The sequence below is a fragment of the Haliotis rubra genome, unplaced genomic scaffold (assembly GCF_003918875.1).
Source record: "Haliotis rubra isolate DU_JTF1 unplaced genomic scaffold, ASM391887v1 Scf1, whole genome shotgun sequence".
Classification (NCBI taxonomy): domain Eukaryota; kingdom Metazoa; phylum Mollusca; class Gastropoda; order Lepetellida; family Haliotidae; genus Haliotis; species Haliotis rubra.
This window is the reverse complement of record NW_025764891.1, coordinates 3,496,796-3,512,966: the sequence shown is the minus strand read 5'-3', so window position 1 is coordinate 3,512,966 and position 16,171 is coordinate 3,496,796. Positions and strand designations below refer to the sequence as shown.

Here is a 16,171-nt window from a genome sequence, read left to right as displayed (position 1 = left end):
TCGACATCCGCCCGGTTGATTGCAGCAAGCCAGAGTAGTCTACAACGCTCGCTTTTCCTCTCAGTTGCTTCGCCTTGACCTTTGATGACAACTGGGATACGATAAAAGCTAACCTTATCGCGACCCGACCGGTTGTGACACTTAACAACGGCACAGGTAGTCGGCATATTTGCATAACAATAGGACGACTGAGCCTTTGTTGACACAGACCGCCTACCAAAATGTCTACATAGATGAAGTACTTACAGTGTCTGAATGTGTTGTTTACCACTCTAAAATCTTCACAGAGTTGTCCCATGTAAGTACGATACATGTATCGTATGTATGGCTGTGGTATAACAAGCTTTGAGTATGCGTTTGGTAAACACTGCAAAACTGTGCAACGAGTATTTTTTACCTGCTACACGAAGAGTCAAGTCAAGCGTGTTTCGCATGCAATGCAAAGGGAGGTAACTCTAATCTGTTGACGTTTCGCCGAAAGGAAATACCAACTTCATTTCTGGAACAATATTAGCAGTGACTAAAATTTAATGTCCGTGTTTTTATGACAACGTTTATTATAACGTTATATGAATTAGAATTGATTTTCCAAAAAAAAACGTTTTCAGTGATATACATAATGCCATCATATTTTCTGTTACATCATACATGTATATTGTTGATGGGCAAAATATCCCAGTTTTTTTGTCCTTTCTGTTGCTTTTTAAATATAAAGTAAAAACACAAATACAGATATTAGCAAGAAATGTTTTATTGAAATATTCTATATTTCATAAATACATGAACTCCTCAAGGGCATTAAATGCCACATAAAATTGTAAAAGGTTCTGCCTTTACATAGTGAGATTTATTTTCATGAATAAATAAACAGATAAACTTCATAATCTCATAATCATAGAAATGCATTTCTTGTACAATGGTGAATTATCCATGAAGGATATATATACTGCTGCTCTTCAAAGAGTAATAAAATCCATTATTGCAATAGAAAATCCTCCTCAGAAAAAACATTTTGATCGGACACTGAACGCGTGTTGACCATTGAAGTCACAATAGTGATTGTTTTAAAATAATTCATTGATAGAGTGGAAAGCTTACATATATGCAACAAAATAATTGTCTTCTTTAATTCTTAGAGTTTGATTGGCATTCTACAGGCTGGTGAGTCAACACGAAAACACAACTTATTGGTGGACATTTGATGGGGTCTGAGAGCACTGATATACTGTATATCTGGCTTCATCCAAGTGTGCTCCTTGTCATCATTGCCTATTGCTGTTAAGGTTAATCTCCTGCTTATCACAGCATATCATGCATATAGCTGTCAATACTTGGTTGCAGACTCTCTAGTCTGTAACGGTGTAGGAATCTACAATGAAACATCAATAAATGCAATGAAACAGAATTTGTTATCCATAAAATAATGTGTTTTCTTATTTTTGTATCCTGGCAAAGGTATTAAACACAGTAGGATAACTATAAAATTCATTCTCAGATATACTGATAACAGACTTTTTCTAAGTCTTTTCACCCCTGAAGAATGGTGTAAAGTTCCTTTTACTTCCTTTCAGTCATGCACTATTGCCAGTAAGTACATGTATATAAGGAAATAAGAGCAGGTCAATATGAAATGGGAAGCAGACTTCAACTTAAAACATTTTTATATTTAAATATATTATTCCACTGACACATTTTTCAATTTAATTTTTTTATACTTAATTTTTGTTTTAAAAACCAGTTGTATGCCATGAGGAAATTATTCAATGACCAATCAATAACAATTAAGAATGAGAGTCAAATAAAGTTATCATAACGCAGAATGGTAAGTCTTCTCATAATGAACATATCAAACAGTGAATAACAAAATACAACATATCTTTGGCACAAAGTTATGGGACATCAATAAACTAATATTTCAATTACGTAATTCTCAAGCCATTTATGTCACAAGAGAACGTATCACTCAACCTATATCAAAACACATTTTGAGCACAACACAATCAGCATTTCATCACATAATCAACATGGCTGCTAATGACTAGAAAATAATTGATACAACAAGCATACTAACAGTTATCATGAATATATCACCACACAGTCCCTTGCATGCATCAGCTTCAGGTCACTAGTGAGTGCATATGGTATTACGCTACTTTTAGCAATACTCCACAGGGCTTGAAAATGACACTCGTCCGCTCGTATAGTCGAGTAAGATTGGTTTTGGGCAAGTGAAAAAGATAACTTGCCCGTCCTAGAGGACGAGTACGTTTTCTGATCCAAAAGTAACATTTTTCTATTTCCTTGAAGTTCAGCTATCTTAAATGGAGAATGAATTCAATTTTGTCAAAGATTTTGTCAGTCATGTTTATTGTAGTTTTATTCCAAGCTCCCCAGCAAACATTTTGTAATAAAATAATTTAAATTTATATTCATTGTGATGCATGATCTATAGGGCAAGTACAATTTTATGACAAGTGGAAAGTTCATATTACTCCCCCTACAGGGCGTGTGCAGATTTTAATTTTTTTCGAGCCCTGCTCCAGCAATATCACAACAGGGGACACCAGAAATTCAGTTCACTAGGAACATCTCATTTGTTATGAGTCAAACCAGATATTGCTCAATGCCTACTGAAAATATATCATTCAAATGTTTGTTATTTTCTAAAACCTCCAGTTGTTTTCATGTCCCTCCCCAAAAGCAGATTTTTGTGAACAACTTTTATATCAACATTTTACATGATTTTTGAATATGCAAAATGTAACACCACCCGAATATAAGTACTTCTATTGCCTTCACAATTTTGTAAAAACATTTTTTTTTATCATTTTTATATTTAGGACTCTCTCTCAGTAAGTTTGTCAGTGTTTCTCCCCAAATTGATATCTGTATACCTCCTTATATCATTATTTCACTAATTTTCCCTAGAAATTTTTTTCAAACACCTTCCCAAAATCATTTATCAAATGACCATCTCTAAATTGTTATTTATTACTCTCCCCAATTTTTTTTTTAAAATGACCTGTCTTTCATTCACCATCACAACAGGGTTTTTTTTAAAACTGAGTGAGTGAGTGAGTTGAGTTTTACACCACACTCAGCAATATTCCAGCTATATGGCGGTGGTCTGTAAATAATCGAGTCTGGACCAGACAATCCAGTGATCAACAGCATGAGCATCGACCTGCGCAATTGGGAACCGATGTAGCGACTATGACAAGCATAGTCACCTTTTGTGGCAAGCATGGGTTGCTAAAGACCTATTCTACCCCGGATCTTCACGGGTCTTTTTAAAACTATTTTGGTCAATGACCAAACTACATTCTTACATGACCCTACCCCTTGATAATGCCTTTTAAAGTGTTTCATGACGAATGAAAATTTGATGTTGGCTCAATAAACATTTTAAAATCATAAATGATTATGATATTAAACATAACAAGGTCTGCAAATGCATTATAAATATGGCACTGAAAAATAACCAGCAAGGGAAACAATAGTTTAGCTCTAACATCATTCATGAAAATAAGGAAGGCTTATTTATCATTCGGCTGAAAATTTTACACAACTGGCCAGCCTCTGATAACAAACCTTTCTTGACCTTCTTTGACAAGCACATATAGATAGATCTATACCAAAACATCGGCATAAAATCTGTATACTTTGTCAACTGTCAACCTCGAGAAATAACCATTCAAAACAATTTACATTTTTCTGTATGAGAAGAAAGGTCACTCTTTTGACATACGCTTCATAAGAGCATGTTACTGTGACAGTTCATTTCACTCAATACCTACCACAAACACTTAAATATATATTTCTGATCAATCAGTACATTTGTCTTGATTCCCAGTGACACAATACTCTGTAAACCAAGAAATACAAAGGCCTTATGAAAACATAGAAAAACAATATTCAAAACACAACAATCACTATCACTACCAAAACTGCCATAGATGCAAAATAGGGCAAACAGATGTATAACATTTCAAAATCATCTACACAAATATAACTGAGTGAAAGAGAGAGTATAATTTAATGCCACTTGTATTATATCCTCACAAAATCACAGCTGGGGTCACAGACAATGGGCTTCAAATACTGTACCCATGTGTGGAATCGAACCCAGCCCATCAGTGTGACAAGCAAACAATTTAACCACTGGCCTTCCCAAGACTTTGAAATACATTTGAAAATACTGTAAGCTTAGAGTCTTTCAACAACTAATACAGACTCTATGTTGTAACGGTTCATGGCCGGGAAGGCTAAAATTGTGACATTTCTCAGTTCAATGAGTGTAGCCTTCTCGGTACTTAAAATGCACATATAAAAATATAAATAAAGTCATTTACACATTTTCACGTCTATTCTTCTTAATACATTTTAAAATATTAATGTTAATACTGAGGTAAAGAGTTTTGAAAAGCAGCTGTTTATGGTGATTCCCCTGTAATTACTTTCATCTTAAACACTCTACTATAACAATGTTTTGAAAAGAAATCTATCTACTCCCAACATGGATTATGCTCCCCAGCACCGTAAGTTTAGCTTTGGCGGTACTCCCCTACTCCCTAGGAATTAGCTCCCGGAAATCCGAAATATACATTTTATCCTTCCCAGGACATCTGAAAAATAAATTTTAGCCTTTCCGGCATGATACCGTTGTAACAAATGCAAGTAAGAAACAATGCATTCCCTTCATACCTACGTGGTAATGTGTATGAACCTCCTCTTTTAACATCAGGCTTCTAAATGAACTGAAACCACCTGTCCAAGACTAGATAACTTCCATTCCATGAACCATTTTGGACGACACAAGTCTTATACAAGTTACAAGGACTGTGTTGAAGATGTTTAAGGGCAAACATTTTGAACCTCTTACATCACACCTTTGAAAGGACATCATGGTATACATTGATGAAAAGCTATCAAACTGTAATTCTTTTCAAATTACTTCACTTGGGGAAATCTGGCTTATGTTACAATGCTGGTTATATTAATACTAGGACATAACAAGGATATCATTCTCATCAGTCTTAATCAGATTGATGAAACTTTAATGACGACTGACTGCTCAAGAATATTTTATATAATGATTTTAATTAATCATTATTAATTTTGAAAAAGACTTAATTTAACATTTTCAAAGTGGGATCCAATTTTTGGTGCCAGACATAACGGACAAGTATTTACCTTGTTTGTTTGATGCTGCCAATAAATCACCATGGACAACACTTATACCAGTATTTGAAAATCAGGGGGGTAAAGCTCAAACAAGCAGCAAAAAATACCCCCATGCAATTGCATATGTCAATACAAACTTCTGAGTCATTTACCTGTGATAAACTATTTAAAAGACAAACAATGCATAAGGGAAAGGCAACTATGGTGACTAAAACATGCATAAGGACAAAAATTCTCTCTTGAAAGTGGATTTGGTTATATCAGGGAGAGTCATCCTAATGCATTTATCTAATGCCATTGTTGATTTTAACAATCGGAAAAGGGTGACAGGAATGCATGATACATGCTCATCAGATCTTTTATGTGTTGCATAGTCTGTACAAAGTAATGTTGTGCTATAACCAGGGATGGCAGCAGGAAAATCTATTTTCAGGTGAAAACTTAATATTGTGTCATCAAATAGGGGTTCAGAATGATCAATCTGAAATAAAATTGGCAGAAACCTGTGGATCAGCATAAAATTGCCATCCCTGTATAACTAGCAAGAACAGAATCTAGGATTCCTGTTTAAGAACTGCTTAATTGGTTTAAAACTAAGATTATATCATGGTTATTATTTTCATAAATTCAGAGTTATCTAACTTCAGCATTGCAGTCGATGCAATAAAACTAAGCATTAAAGTCTCTTCCTCTTTATCCTTACGTTATAAGTGAGACACAAGTCCCTTGTACAACCCCTTTATGATAATAACTAAAAACTCATGTCATAAAATCGTTATCATCAACACTTAAATTGACCCGACAAAACTCATTATATAAGCATTTCATATTGTTGCTATTGTAGTACAATCAACAGGAACAGTTAATATTCAGTGGGATGCACATGTTCTAATACATTCTTGATTATTCTGTGTTATATCTTTGGATGGAATACTCATTTACTTTCATCGTTAAAACGGATGAATTATTCAAAATACTTCAATTGAAACCTACTGAAAATTCATTTCAAAACCTTCAAAACACAAACTTCAAGTCACAACAGTAAACCAAAATTCATTCAAACTTGAAATCGAGGTTTTAACAACTGAAATGAATGTTTAGCCAAAAATCTGTAAACCCCCCCAAATGTTTGGCCAAAATGATTGGATAATTGGAGATTGTTAACATGAAGATTATGACAATGACAACGACAGCTGATGATATTGCCAAATAATACTTCCACAACATCATGTGGTTAAATATTGCTGTACTATAAAATCTTTGAGCTTGTGGATGTAGACTTAACTACTTGTGTCTCTTAGGGGGGAACAAACTTGTGAATGAAACTACCATTGATCTCTTTAACAACATGTTTGACTAGTTATAGCTATAAAACTACTGGCAGTACTGGATTAATAAAAGTTATTTTTGCACATTTAGGAATTAATCAACAATATCACGCACTGACCATGCTGACTAGAGGAATTATAACTGTCCCAGGTTATGTATATTATTTATTATTTTCTTTCGTTCTTTCATGGCAGTAAATCCTTACACATGAATATAAGTTTGGAGACTGTCAAGTAAACTTAGTTATTTCGAATGGAATACAAGTTACACATTTGACATTTTGGATATTGCATAAATTATTCCTTACTGAAAGGATGACCCTATTCTAAAACATGCGAAAATATCTGGCTTTAACGTCTATAAGTTAACTTAACCTGATCTCAACATTTACAAGTGAAGTTAATCTAAACAGAACATTTATAAGTGAACGTAATCCGGTTTAATGTCCATGTTTTAAAGTGAACTTTATGTACTGGTATACTAGCCATAACATTTATAAGTGAACTTTATCTAGCTTAACATCTAACAGTGAACATTATCTAGCCATAACATTTATAAGTGAGCTTAATCTACCCTAAACATGTATATCTGAACTTAATCTGGCCTTAACAAGTAGAGCTGCAACAATATATCGTAGTATCGATAATTGTGATACATTATCTGATGATAAATATATTGATACTTCTGTTCGTATCGTGATATGTATCGTTGACCTTAAAATTGTTTATGTTCACTAGAAATTGATGGTTATGTAAAAATTTACACTGTTACTGGCTATCAAAATATACTTTTTATAGAAAATATCTAAAGATAGCATATCGTGATATGCATCGAATCGTATCTTTCCAAGATAACGCGATACATATTGTATCGTGACATTTCCGTATCGTCACACCTCTATCTATAAGTGTACTTAAACTTAATGTTTGCTCATGTGTTCAGTGCAATGAGGTGAATAAACTTCAATGTTTCAGACACAAGGAATATAATGTGGATCTGATACACCTGGTGTAGCCAACAAAGCATTCTCTATGATTACATTTTGTCTTCTGTCATGATAACACTCTGGACTCATTTACTATCATCGCTTTGTCTTGAACTGGATTCCAATGGCCGTACTACATGTACAGCATTCCAATTCAATTACTTCTGTGATAGAGGAATTCTCATTGTTTTTCTTCCTTTTTTCCTTTACTAAGTCTGTTTAATTGAAATGGTGATGTCACTTCCGAATGAAGTTGTGGTGGTGAACTGTTCCATGTATTTATCCTGACATATTAAACGAAAACATTAATGACAAACAAATTAGATTCTTTCACATTACTGTAGTTAACCTGTCCTGCCATGACACATTAATTATAGCCAAAACTTATTTTTGTATGAGAGAATTGAGTGATGCTCAACAGTTTTGGAAAACCGAACAGAGAAAATTCCGGATTATAAAGTTGTAACCCAGCTTCATCCTCACACACACTAAAACTGTGGTTTAAACATCAGAAAGCCCATGATCCTGTTGGGTAGAGGGAGAGCCCCAACATCCTCTTCCCGCTGTAGACTGTTGAGGATGACAATCCGACACTGACTCTGCAGGCTGATGATCCGTGGTAGCTGGTAGATCTGTACGGTCACACCCTGGTCTTCCGTGTTGTGCTTGTGGTCCAGGATTCTCATGTAACTGCCGCACTTCGAGAAGACTGGCTCGTAATTGACACGACAAATGTTAAACAGCCCAGGGAGAGAGGATGTGATGTATTTGAATAGGCGCATGTGATCTGAATTGAAGATGTAGATGTCGGAATACGACGTCACACCAAACCGGTCCTCAGTGAGTTTTTGAAGAATGAGTAATGTGCCATCCTTGCTGTAGAGGAGATTGTATCGACTGCTGCCAAACAAAGTCGGCAGGGAGAGTTTACTTCTTTGGAGAGCCTTACATTCGTCTAAGGAAAATACAACAAGTTCATGATTAATACCTTCTTCCTTACACTCATAATTAGCCACCGCAATACGTGACCAGCCGTATCTCGGATCGAAGGCCACGTACGGCTGCACTTCGTGGTTCAAGGTGACATATTTTATAATTTCTGTTGTTTCATTTGAATATATGTACAGATCATAACAGAATCTCATCTCTCCAGAGCATGAATAAAACAAAATGGCAGTCTGTTTTAGGTCAGGGGTGAAATCACAATGGATAATTGTCATGTTCTTGCGAGGTGATGCAAGAATACCTAGGACACTTTTGGTATGAAGATTGACCAATGGGAATGCAGAAATGACGACAAGATCCTTGACATGGTGGAGCACTAACAGCACCAAGTGGTCCTGATATGCAGCAGCCACCTGATTGAGTTCATGCCCGGCCGAGATCAGTCGCTGGAACTCAAAGCAGCGGTCTACAGGAATCTGTATTACAGGCTGCTTGAACCTGAAATATCAACAGTAGGTTGTCATATATCGTTTTGAATATGTATTATTAGTAAGTGAGTGAGAGCCATTTATGGTGTAAAATACGTATCATGAGGTATGTTGGGTCAATTAAGCTTATCTAAGCAACTAAGAGTGAGTTAGTGCCATATATGGTGTAGAATATGTATCATGAGGTATGTTGGGTCAATTAAGCTTATCTAAGCAACTCCGAGTGAGTGAGTCCTGTCCCTTAAACAGTATGTTGTGAATTTTGGCCCCCTACACAAATGGGTCCAACAACATTCACAGTCCTTCCCCAAAGAACTGCAAAAATAATTTTTTGGATCTGTTAACTACATGTATTTGAATATTATCTAATGTTCAATTAATACCTCAAGACATTTCTGCACATGTCAACCCCTAGCATAAAATGTGTCATGAAATTAATGTGGCCCCTAAAACTGAAAAACAAATAAGCAAACAACCATGCAATGACAGTAGATTTAGAATTCAGGGGTGAAAACTGTTCAAAAGAATAATATTGTTTGCTATCTTCAAAAACTGAACTTCAATCACCTGACTTCTGAGCACCCTCCCATGAAAGCAGAAGAAATGCCAAATAAAGCATATTCCGATATTACAGGTCAGTTCAAATGACAAAGATTGTAAGAGGTCCATTTTTTGTTATATGAGTTAACAAAATCCTTGGAATACAAAAAGAGGAGAGACTGTTTTAATCATATTAGGCAAAAAGATCACTGCACTGGTATAATCATGAACATTCAGTGCACACCTTTCAATATCCACATATTTCCTGTTCTTGTTGTAGACGGCTCGAATATACTGGAGACAAACAGATTCCCTGTCACAGTCACTTTCTTTCACGACAGCCATAACCATAACTGTCAAATCCATAGCTTACCTAAAACATAAAATCATACATAAATCAAATCAAATTTAGAATTATAAATCTGATTTCAAAATCACATCTCACATGGCTAAAGATACATGTTTCAAGCAGGCAATACCTATTTGCCTATATAAATACCTTTCTTCACATTGTAGTATGTTTCTGAAATTATGAAACATTAATTATTGTTAATACTACCCTGTACTGTAGTCATTATTGCTGTTATTAATAACATTGCCTTTTAAGCAAACAACTTTATTGTATTAGATGTAAAAAATGGTTTTGCAGTAGGAAATGAAATCAACATTTTAATGATGCCCCTCTGACTGGTTGGAATCTTATCCTCAAACACAGGAACTTTTATTCTTACAAATTTCAAGACCTGGAATTAAATGCAAAAATTCACCTGCAACTGGCGACCATAACTGAACATCTCCAGAATACAGCAAATCCCAAGCTCGAGTAAAGCGTGGTAATGTGACACTGTAGCCCCCTGCCTTGTGGCTGCTCTTACGATTACCCATGATTATGCTGGGGACTAACACAGCAGCAACATACTTTACATTTACAGCTGCACGAACTGAAACAAAACAAACATGGATCAGCTCACTGAATCTTCAAAGTAAACATTTATATAAAAATTAATGAGACAATAAGTACAAAGTAGTTTATCGATTGCAAGTTTCATGCTACAATCCTCAGGAATTGTTCCAACATTTAGTCAAGCATTCTGGCTAGTGACCAGTTATCATCAAAGACAAGACACACTTATAGCACACACATGATCAATCTCATTTCACTTTTGTTTGTGTTTTCTTTTCATTTGAGAGAATTATAAATCCAAAACTGAACAAAACTTACTGTTGCCAGAAAATATTTTAACTCATGACATCATGCAAAATAGAGTGAGTGAGTTTAGTTTTATGCTGCTTTTAGCAATAGCATGGCGGGGACACAGAGAAATGGGCTTCACACATTGTACCCATGTGGGGAATCGAACTGTGTCTTCAGAGTGATGAGCGAACGCTTTAACCACTAGGCTACCCTACCGCCCCCTCCCAAATAGAGAAGGCGAGCAGTTGGAGTTACATAACTAATTCAAATTAGTGTGTAACCATCCAAATGTACTTCTTTGTTTACTATCTATCGGTCATTTCTAGCGATAGTATAATTCTAAAGCATAATTCATCACAAAATCGAAAGTACATTGCATTTTAGATAAGCATAAGGGAATACTGGATTATGTCAGCTGGCAGACGACAAATTTATGAAAGAGTATTAATCTTATTTGATGAAATAGTTCAATGATTTGATAAAGTAATTCAATAATTACACAACTGTGAGAACTGTTAAAGATAGTCAGTGGGAAGGATCTGCTTGAACTTGTTTGATTGATGCCCTCATGCCAGCGTATAATAGAAATTGAAATCTACACAAACTTTAAGAGTAGGGCACATCCATGGCAGCTGATCCAAGAGTTAGCTTGCGACCTCGTTGTATTGTGGTACTTAATATATCCGTGATCGGAAATAAATTGTGAACTAATAAGGCCTATTTTACTATGAAATCTGATTAACATGACATTTAATCAGCTTATTTGTGAAAAAAAAAGATATTATTTTAACTTTGATAGTTTTTCAGCGAGATTCATAAGACGAACGAAGCCCATTAATCTTAACCAAGGGAGAGCACTCCATTGTATCGCAGTATTGCTATTTTCTTAATATGGCATGCGGTACAAGCAAATGACACTGACAAACATTTACTTAAGACAAGTAATGAATCAAAATAGTTTTAATATTACAAATTATTTAAGTATTTCATTAAGATTAGTAATATAATCATGTTTTTAACCAAATCTGAAAGTTTACTTCTTTCATTTGGATACAAGGTAGCAATAACGTAACAAAATCAGTTTTTGCTGCCTTAAAACGTGCCAAACAATTTGCTGCCGTGTGCAGGATGAATTTGCACAATATGTCACTTCCTGTTATAGTTTCAGGATGGAAAATATGTAAATGACCTGATAGTTGTCGTAGGATGACTCTTGGCAAATTAAATTTTAATTCATGCAAGATGCACTGGCGGTAGGGGTCATACTAGTTTCAAACTGTTCCAAAAGTTACCGCAAAGATGAATACATGAGATTCCAATGAAACCCAAATAAATGACTCTTTCAAGAGCGATGATTTTTTTTTAACGTAACGGTCGATGCAGGGTGTGGTTTTTCTGCTTCTCTGATGTTTTCATGTGCCGCGAATCGATGAATGCCGCGATACAATGAGGTCAGAGTATAATCAATATTACTGATTTATGGAGCTGTGGTTTGGGGTAACCAAAGACGTATTCCCGGGTATATACCTCACCAACACAATGTTCATCCCAGCATAACTAATTAGTTACTTTGACAAAGCAAGCGAGACAACTGTAGCGGAAACCAGAGAGATATACAACTGCTCCGGATTTGCAATCTTGTCGATTCCACCCATGATTCAATGGTCAGAGTATGTCATTCTGACATAAGAGTCATGGGCGGATCGGAATTTTGAGGAATTTTGAAAGGGGGTTCAGGGGGTTCGAATCCCCTGAACCCCCCATTGGCTCCGCCAAAGCAAACGAAAATCTTCAATGGGGTCTTAAGTCATTTTCAAAGGGGGCTATTCGAAACCCACCTCTGGATCCACCAATGAGAGTGAACATGTTCACAATGCTAAATTATTGTTTGTTCAATCGTGAGAATCTGAAGTACTCTATAAAAGTCACGTGTTTTGTTTCAATGCATAATTAAATCTAATCTACTGAATGCATCAAATACATACCAAAGGGATCTGTTAAATCTGCAACCTTGACCAAACAAACTTCTACTTCTCGCCGTGCTTTTCGCTTTGACGTTTGAGCGGAAGTTTCTGAAGCAGCGCCATCTGAGCCTATACGCCAAAATGAGAGTTATCTACCTTTATCGTGTTCTCCTCATTGCTTTGATCTCTCTTGCAAGTGAGTGAGTGGGCTCAGGTTTACGCCGCTTTGACCAGTGCTTCACTATTTTCATGGCATGTGAGGCTGATATGGGAGGGAAGCCCGGAGTAACGCATGTCTTTATCATTTTTGTGAAACCAAGGAAGCATTGGTATTTAAAAGCTTTGAGCAGCTATACATCGAGAAATATTGAATCGAAGCAACACAAGGACCAATCAAATTTAAACTCACCAAAACGGGTTTAACATATGACCCATTTTAGTTAAGGACTCTATTTGATGCCTCCGTTGCAGACATTCAAACCACTACACCGTGCAGGTGGTCCACGTCACATGGAAAACAAGCAGGAAGCACATATAGTGACAGTGCGATTAGATGTCCTACTTTCGGGCAGAACCCGGAACTTGTGACATAAATATCATGTAGTGGCCATGTATAAGAGAACTTATATACATACTTAACGATGTCAGTGCGGAGTGGAACACTCTTCTATATAATGTATGAACCAGGATGGCTAGATGGGCTATATGTAGATTAAATAGTAATAAAACCTCAACAAACATGTACCAGGCATGATGTGCAATATCTTTTAATCAGGTCGACCAATGGAAACATTAAAACAACATTCACATGAACAATGTTCACTCACGTACGTAGTTTAAGCTATACGTACGTGTGCACATGTAAATTAGCTTCCATTCAAAAATTTGATAAGGCGTGTAAATAAAAGATACGATAGCGTTGAAAAAGTTCACTTAAAAGCATGTAAAATATTTTCAAATGTCGGTCCACAGACACCAAACGCAATAGTATATGGAGAATGTGGACGGTTTCCAGTTTATATTAATTCCTACGTTCGAACGATGAAATATTGGCTTAAGTTAATGACAATTATTAATGCATGATGGACGAATTCCGAAAAAGGCATATAATATGTTATACTACCTAGATACTGCTGGGTACATGGGCGTCTGAGATCCGCCATATACTTTGCTCACACGGCTTTGGATTTGTCTGGTTTTCACAAGCTGTCGGTGATCCGTGCGCTTTTATTCACATTTTTAAAGAAGGCTTTATTAATATGTTTTACCAAAATTGGACATCTACTCTTGAAAATAGTTCACGTTATACGTTATATGCAAAATATAAGAGTCTTCTTGAGCCTGAGGGGTATCTGTCTTCAAATTTGGAATATAAGTTCCGTAAAGTATTGGTCAAATTCAGAGCTGGTGTCTTACGTTTAAAGAATAACGTAGGTAGATGGCAGAATATTGATGTATCTCAAAGAAATTGTTCCTCATGTAAAGTAGATTTAGAAGATGAATATCACTTTTTGTTGAAATGTCCAGCTTATAAAGAACTTCGGGATAGATGTTTGCCTAAGAATTTGCCAGTAAATATGATATCGTTTAGAAATATCCTTAAACAAAACAAAACTGAAGACATAAATAATCTAGCTCGTTTTATCTAGTATGCATACAAAATAAGAGAAAAGTTAGAAAAATAGAAATAGGTATTAAAATTATTAAACAAAATCCAGAACAGCTATACATGTACATATACCGGTATATGTTACTGATATTTTTCACTGGGGGTGTAAGAAAATCTACTCAGGTAGACAGGTAAATGCTAAATCTTTTAAGAAATTGTTTCCTGTTTTCATACCTGTTTCGAATATGTATATTAATATGTATATGGGCCTGTGGTCTTCATACCTAATAAAGATTTTGATGATGATGAAATAATTAAAAGTAAATACGATAAGTAAATGCGGTATATCAACAACGACTTTCAACGTGAAAAGGGGCGGTGGGGTAGCCTAATGGTTAAGGCGTTCGCTCATCACGCCGAAGACCTTGGTTCGATTCCCAACATGGGTACAATGTGTGAAACCCATTTCTGGTGTCCTCCGTCGTGATATTGCTGGAATATTGCTAAAAGCGGCGTAAAACCATAGTCACTCACTCAACGTGAAAATGACGTTTTCCAATCAAATTTGAATGAGAAGACCGGTACCTCATAGAAATGTTCGCATGAAGCAACAAGTGTTTGATATAATCTGCACACTACTTTATAGTTCCTTGAATGCCAGAGGAAACACAGTCAGTCCTGCTCAGAATGTCCACATAAAAGTTTGAAAGGCTGTATAATGAACAGTCATATTCGGAAAGCAGAACTGTTGCCAATTCCATTGCCAGTATATATCATATCATTCTCTGGCTTTGATTTGGCATAATCCATTACAAGACAGCACATGCATACAGTGTAAATTTACATTTACATTTGCATTTGCTCCAGACACTGTGTAAATGTGCCCCTGGATTTAAATATACAGACATACGTAAACGCGTTCACGTGATAAGTAAACTGACTGGAGGCGAGATAGCCTAATGGTTAAAGCATTCGCTCGTCACGCCGAAGACCCTTGTTTGATTCCCCACATGGGAACAATGTGTGAAGCCGATTTCTGGTGTCTACCGTCGTGATATTGCTAAAAGCGATATAAAACTAACTCAATCAGTAAACTCACATATGTATATTTACACACATATACACAGCATAGAGGTGCATGTGAACGAGGTATAAATTATAGCCATATAAACCAAGAGGTCAAGAGGGATGTATGTAATAAAGGTTGTCGCACAATCGTTTTGACCAATCAACAACGACCACAGACCTCGAAAATGTGAAGGAAAGGGTGTCACACCTCTTGGAAACCTCATTTGGGTGGTTAGCTTGCTCGTATAACTCAATCCTCATTTAGTTAGGGTATCTCCATACTACTATAATCAATACATCAGGTCACTACCATAGCTACATGTCAAACGTGTTGTTACCAGTCGCACAGAATCGTTGTCGCTCATCAGAGACATTTGATTGGATAGCTATTTTCACCATCGCGAGATTTGTACCAACGAACCAATGTCAGAGAAATTGTGCCTTTAAGTCGGGTAGGTAAGATAAACTGCCGGACAGAGATGTGTTAATATGTTATACATCCAAAAGGATGTTGCGAACTACTACTACTACTACTACTACTACTACTACTACTACTACTACTACTACTACTACTACTACTACTACTACTAAATTGTCTTGTCCATACTATACTGCCATATAGCTGGTATACTACTACAGCTGCTGCTGCTACTGAGTGAGTGAGTGAGTTGAGTTTTACGTCGCACTCAGCAATATTCCAGCAATATGGCGGCGGTCTGTAAATACTCTACTCTGGACCAGACAATCCAGGGATCAACAGCATGTGCATCGATCTGCGCAATTGGGAACCGATGACATGTGTCAACCAAGTCAGCGAGCCTGACCACCCGATCCCGTTAGTCGCCTCTTACGACAAGCATAGTC

At 36.2% G+C, this 16,171-nt stretch overlaps 1 protein-coding gene across 1 annotated transcript; it reads right to left on the bottom strand.

The window, feature by feature from the left end:
- Positions 1–5,586: 5,586 nt before the first annotated feature.
- On the bottom strand, positions 5,587–12,735 carry LOC124270562. The gene is made up of 4 exons (XM_046705610.1): positions 12,652–12,735; positions 10,237–10,412; positions 9,716–9,841; positions 5,587–8,941 (listed from the first exon to the last, which is right to left on the bottom strand). Exons 2-4 carry the CDS (start codon positions 10,263–10,265, stop codon positions 7,987–7,989), a joined length of 1,110 nt encoding a protein of 369 aa, XP_046561566.1. The 5' UTR covers positions 10,266–10,412; positions 12,652–12,735; the 3' UTR covers positions 5,587–7,986.
- Between the last annotated feature and the right edge of the window lie 3,436 nt (positions 12,736–16,171).

Bases quoted from the DNA above. Each gene is read 5' to 3' on its own strand.
- LOC124270562 (XM_046705610.1), bottom strand. From the start codon at position 10,265: ATGTTCAGTTATGGTCGCCAGTTGCAGGT. The intron at 9,842-10,236 runs GAATTTTTGCAT...ATGTTTTAGGTA, and splicing joins TATGGTCGCCAGTTGCAGGT to AGCTATGGATTTGACAGTTA. The intron at 8,942-9,715 runs GTGTGCACTGAA...TTGATATTTCAG, and splicing joins AAATATGTGGATATTGAAAG to GTTCAAGCAGCCTGTAATAC.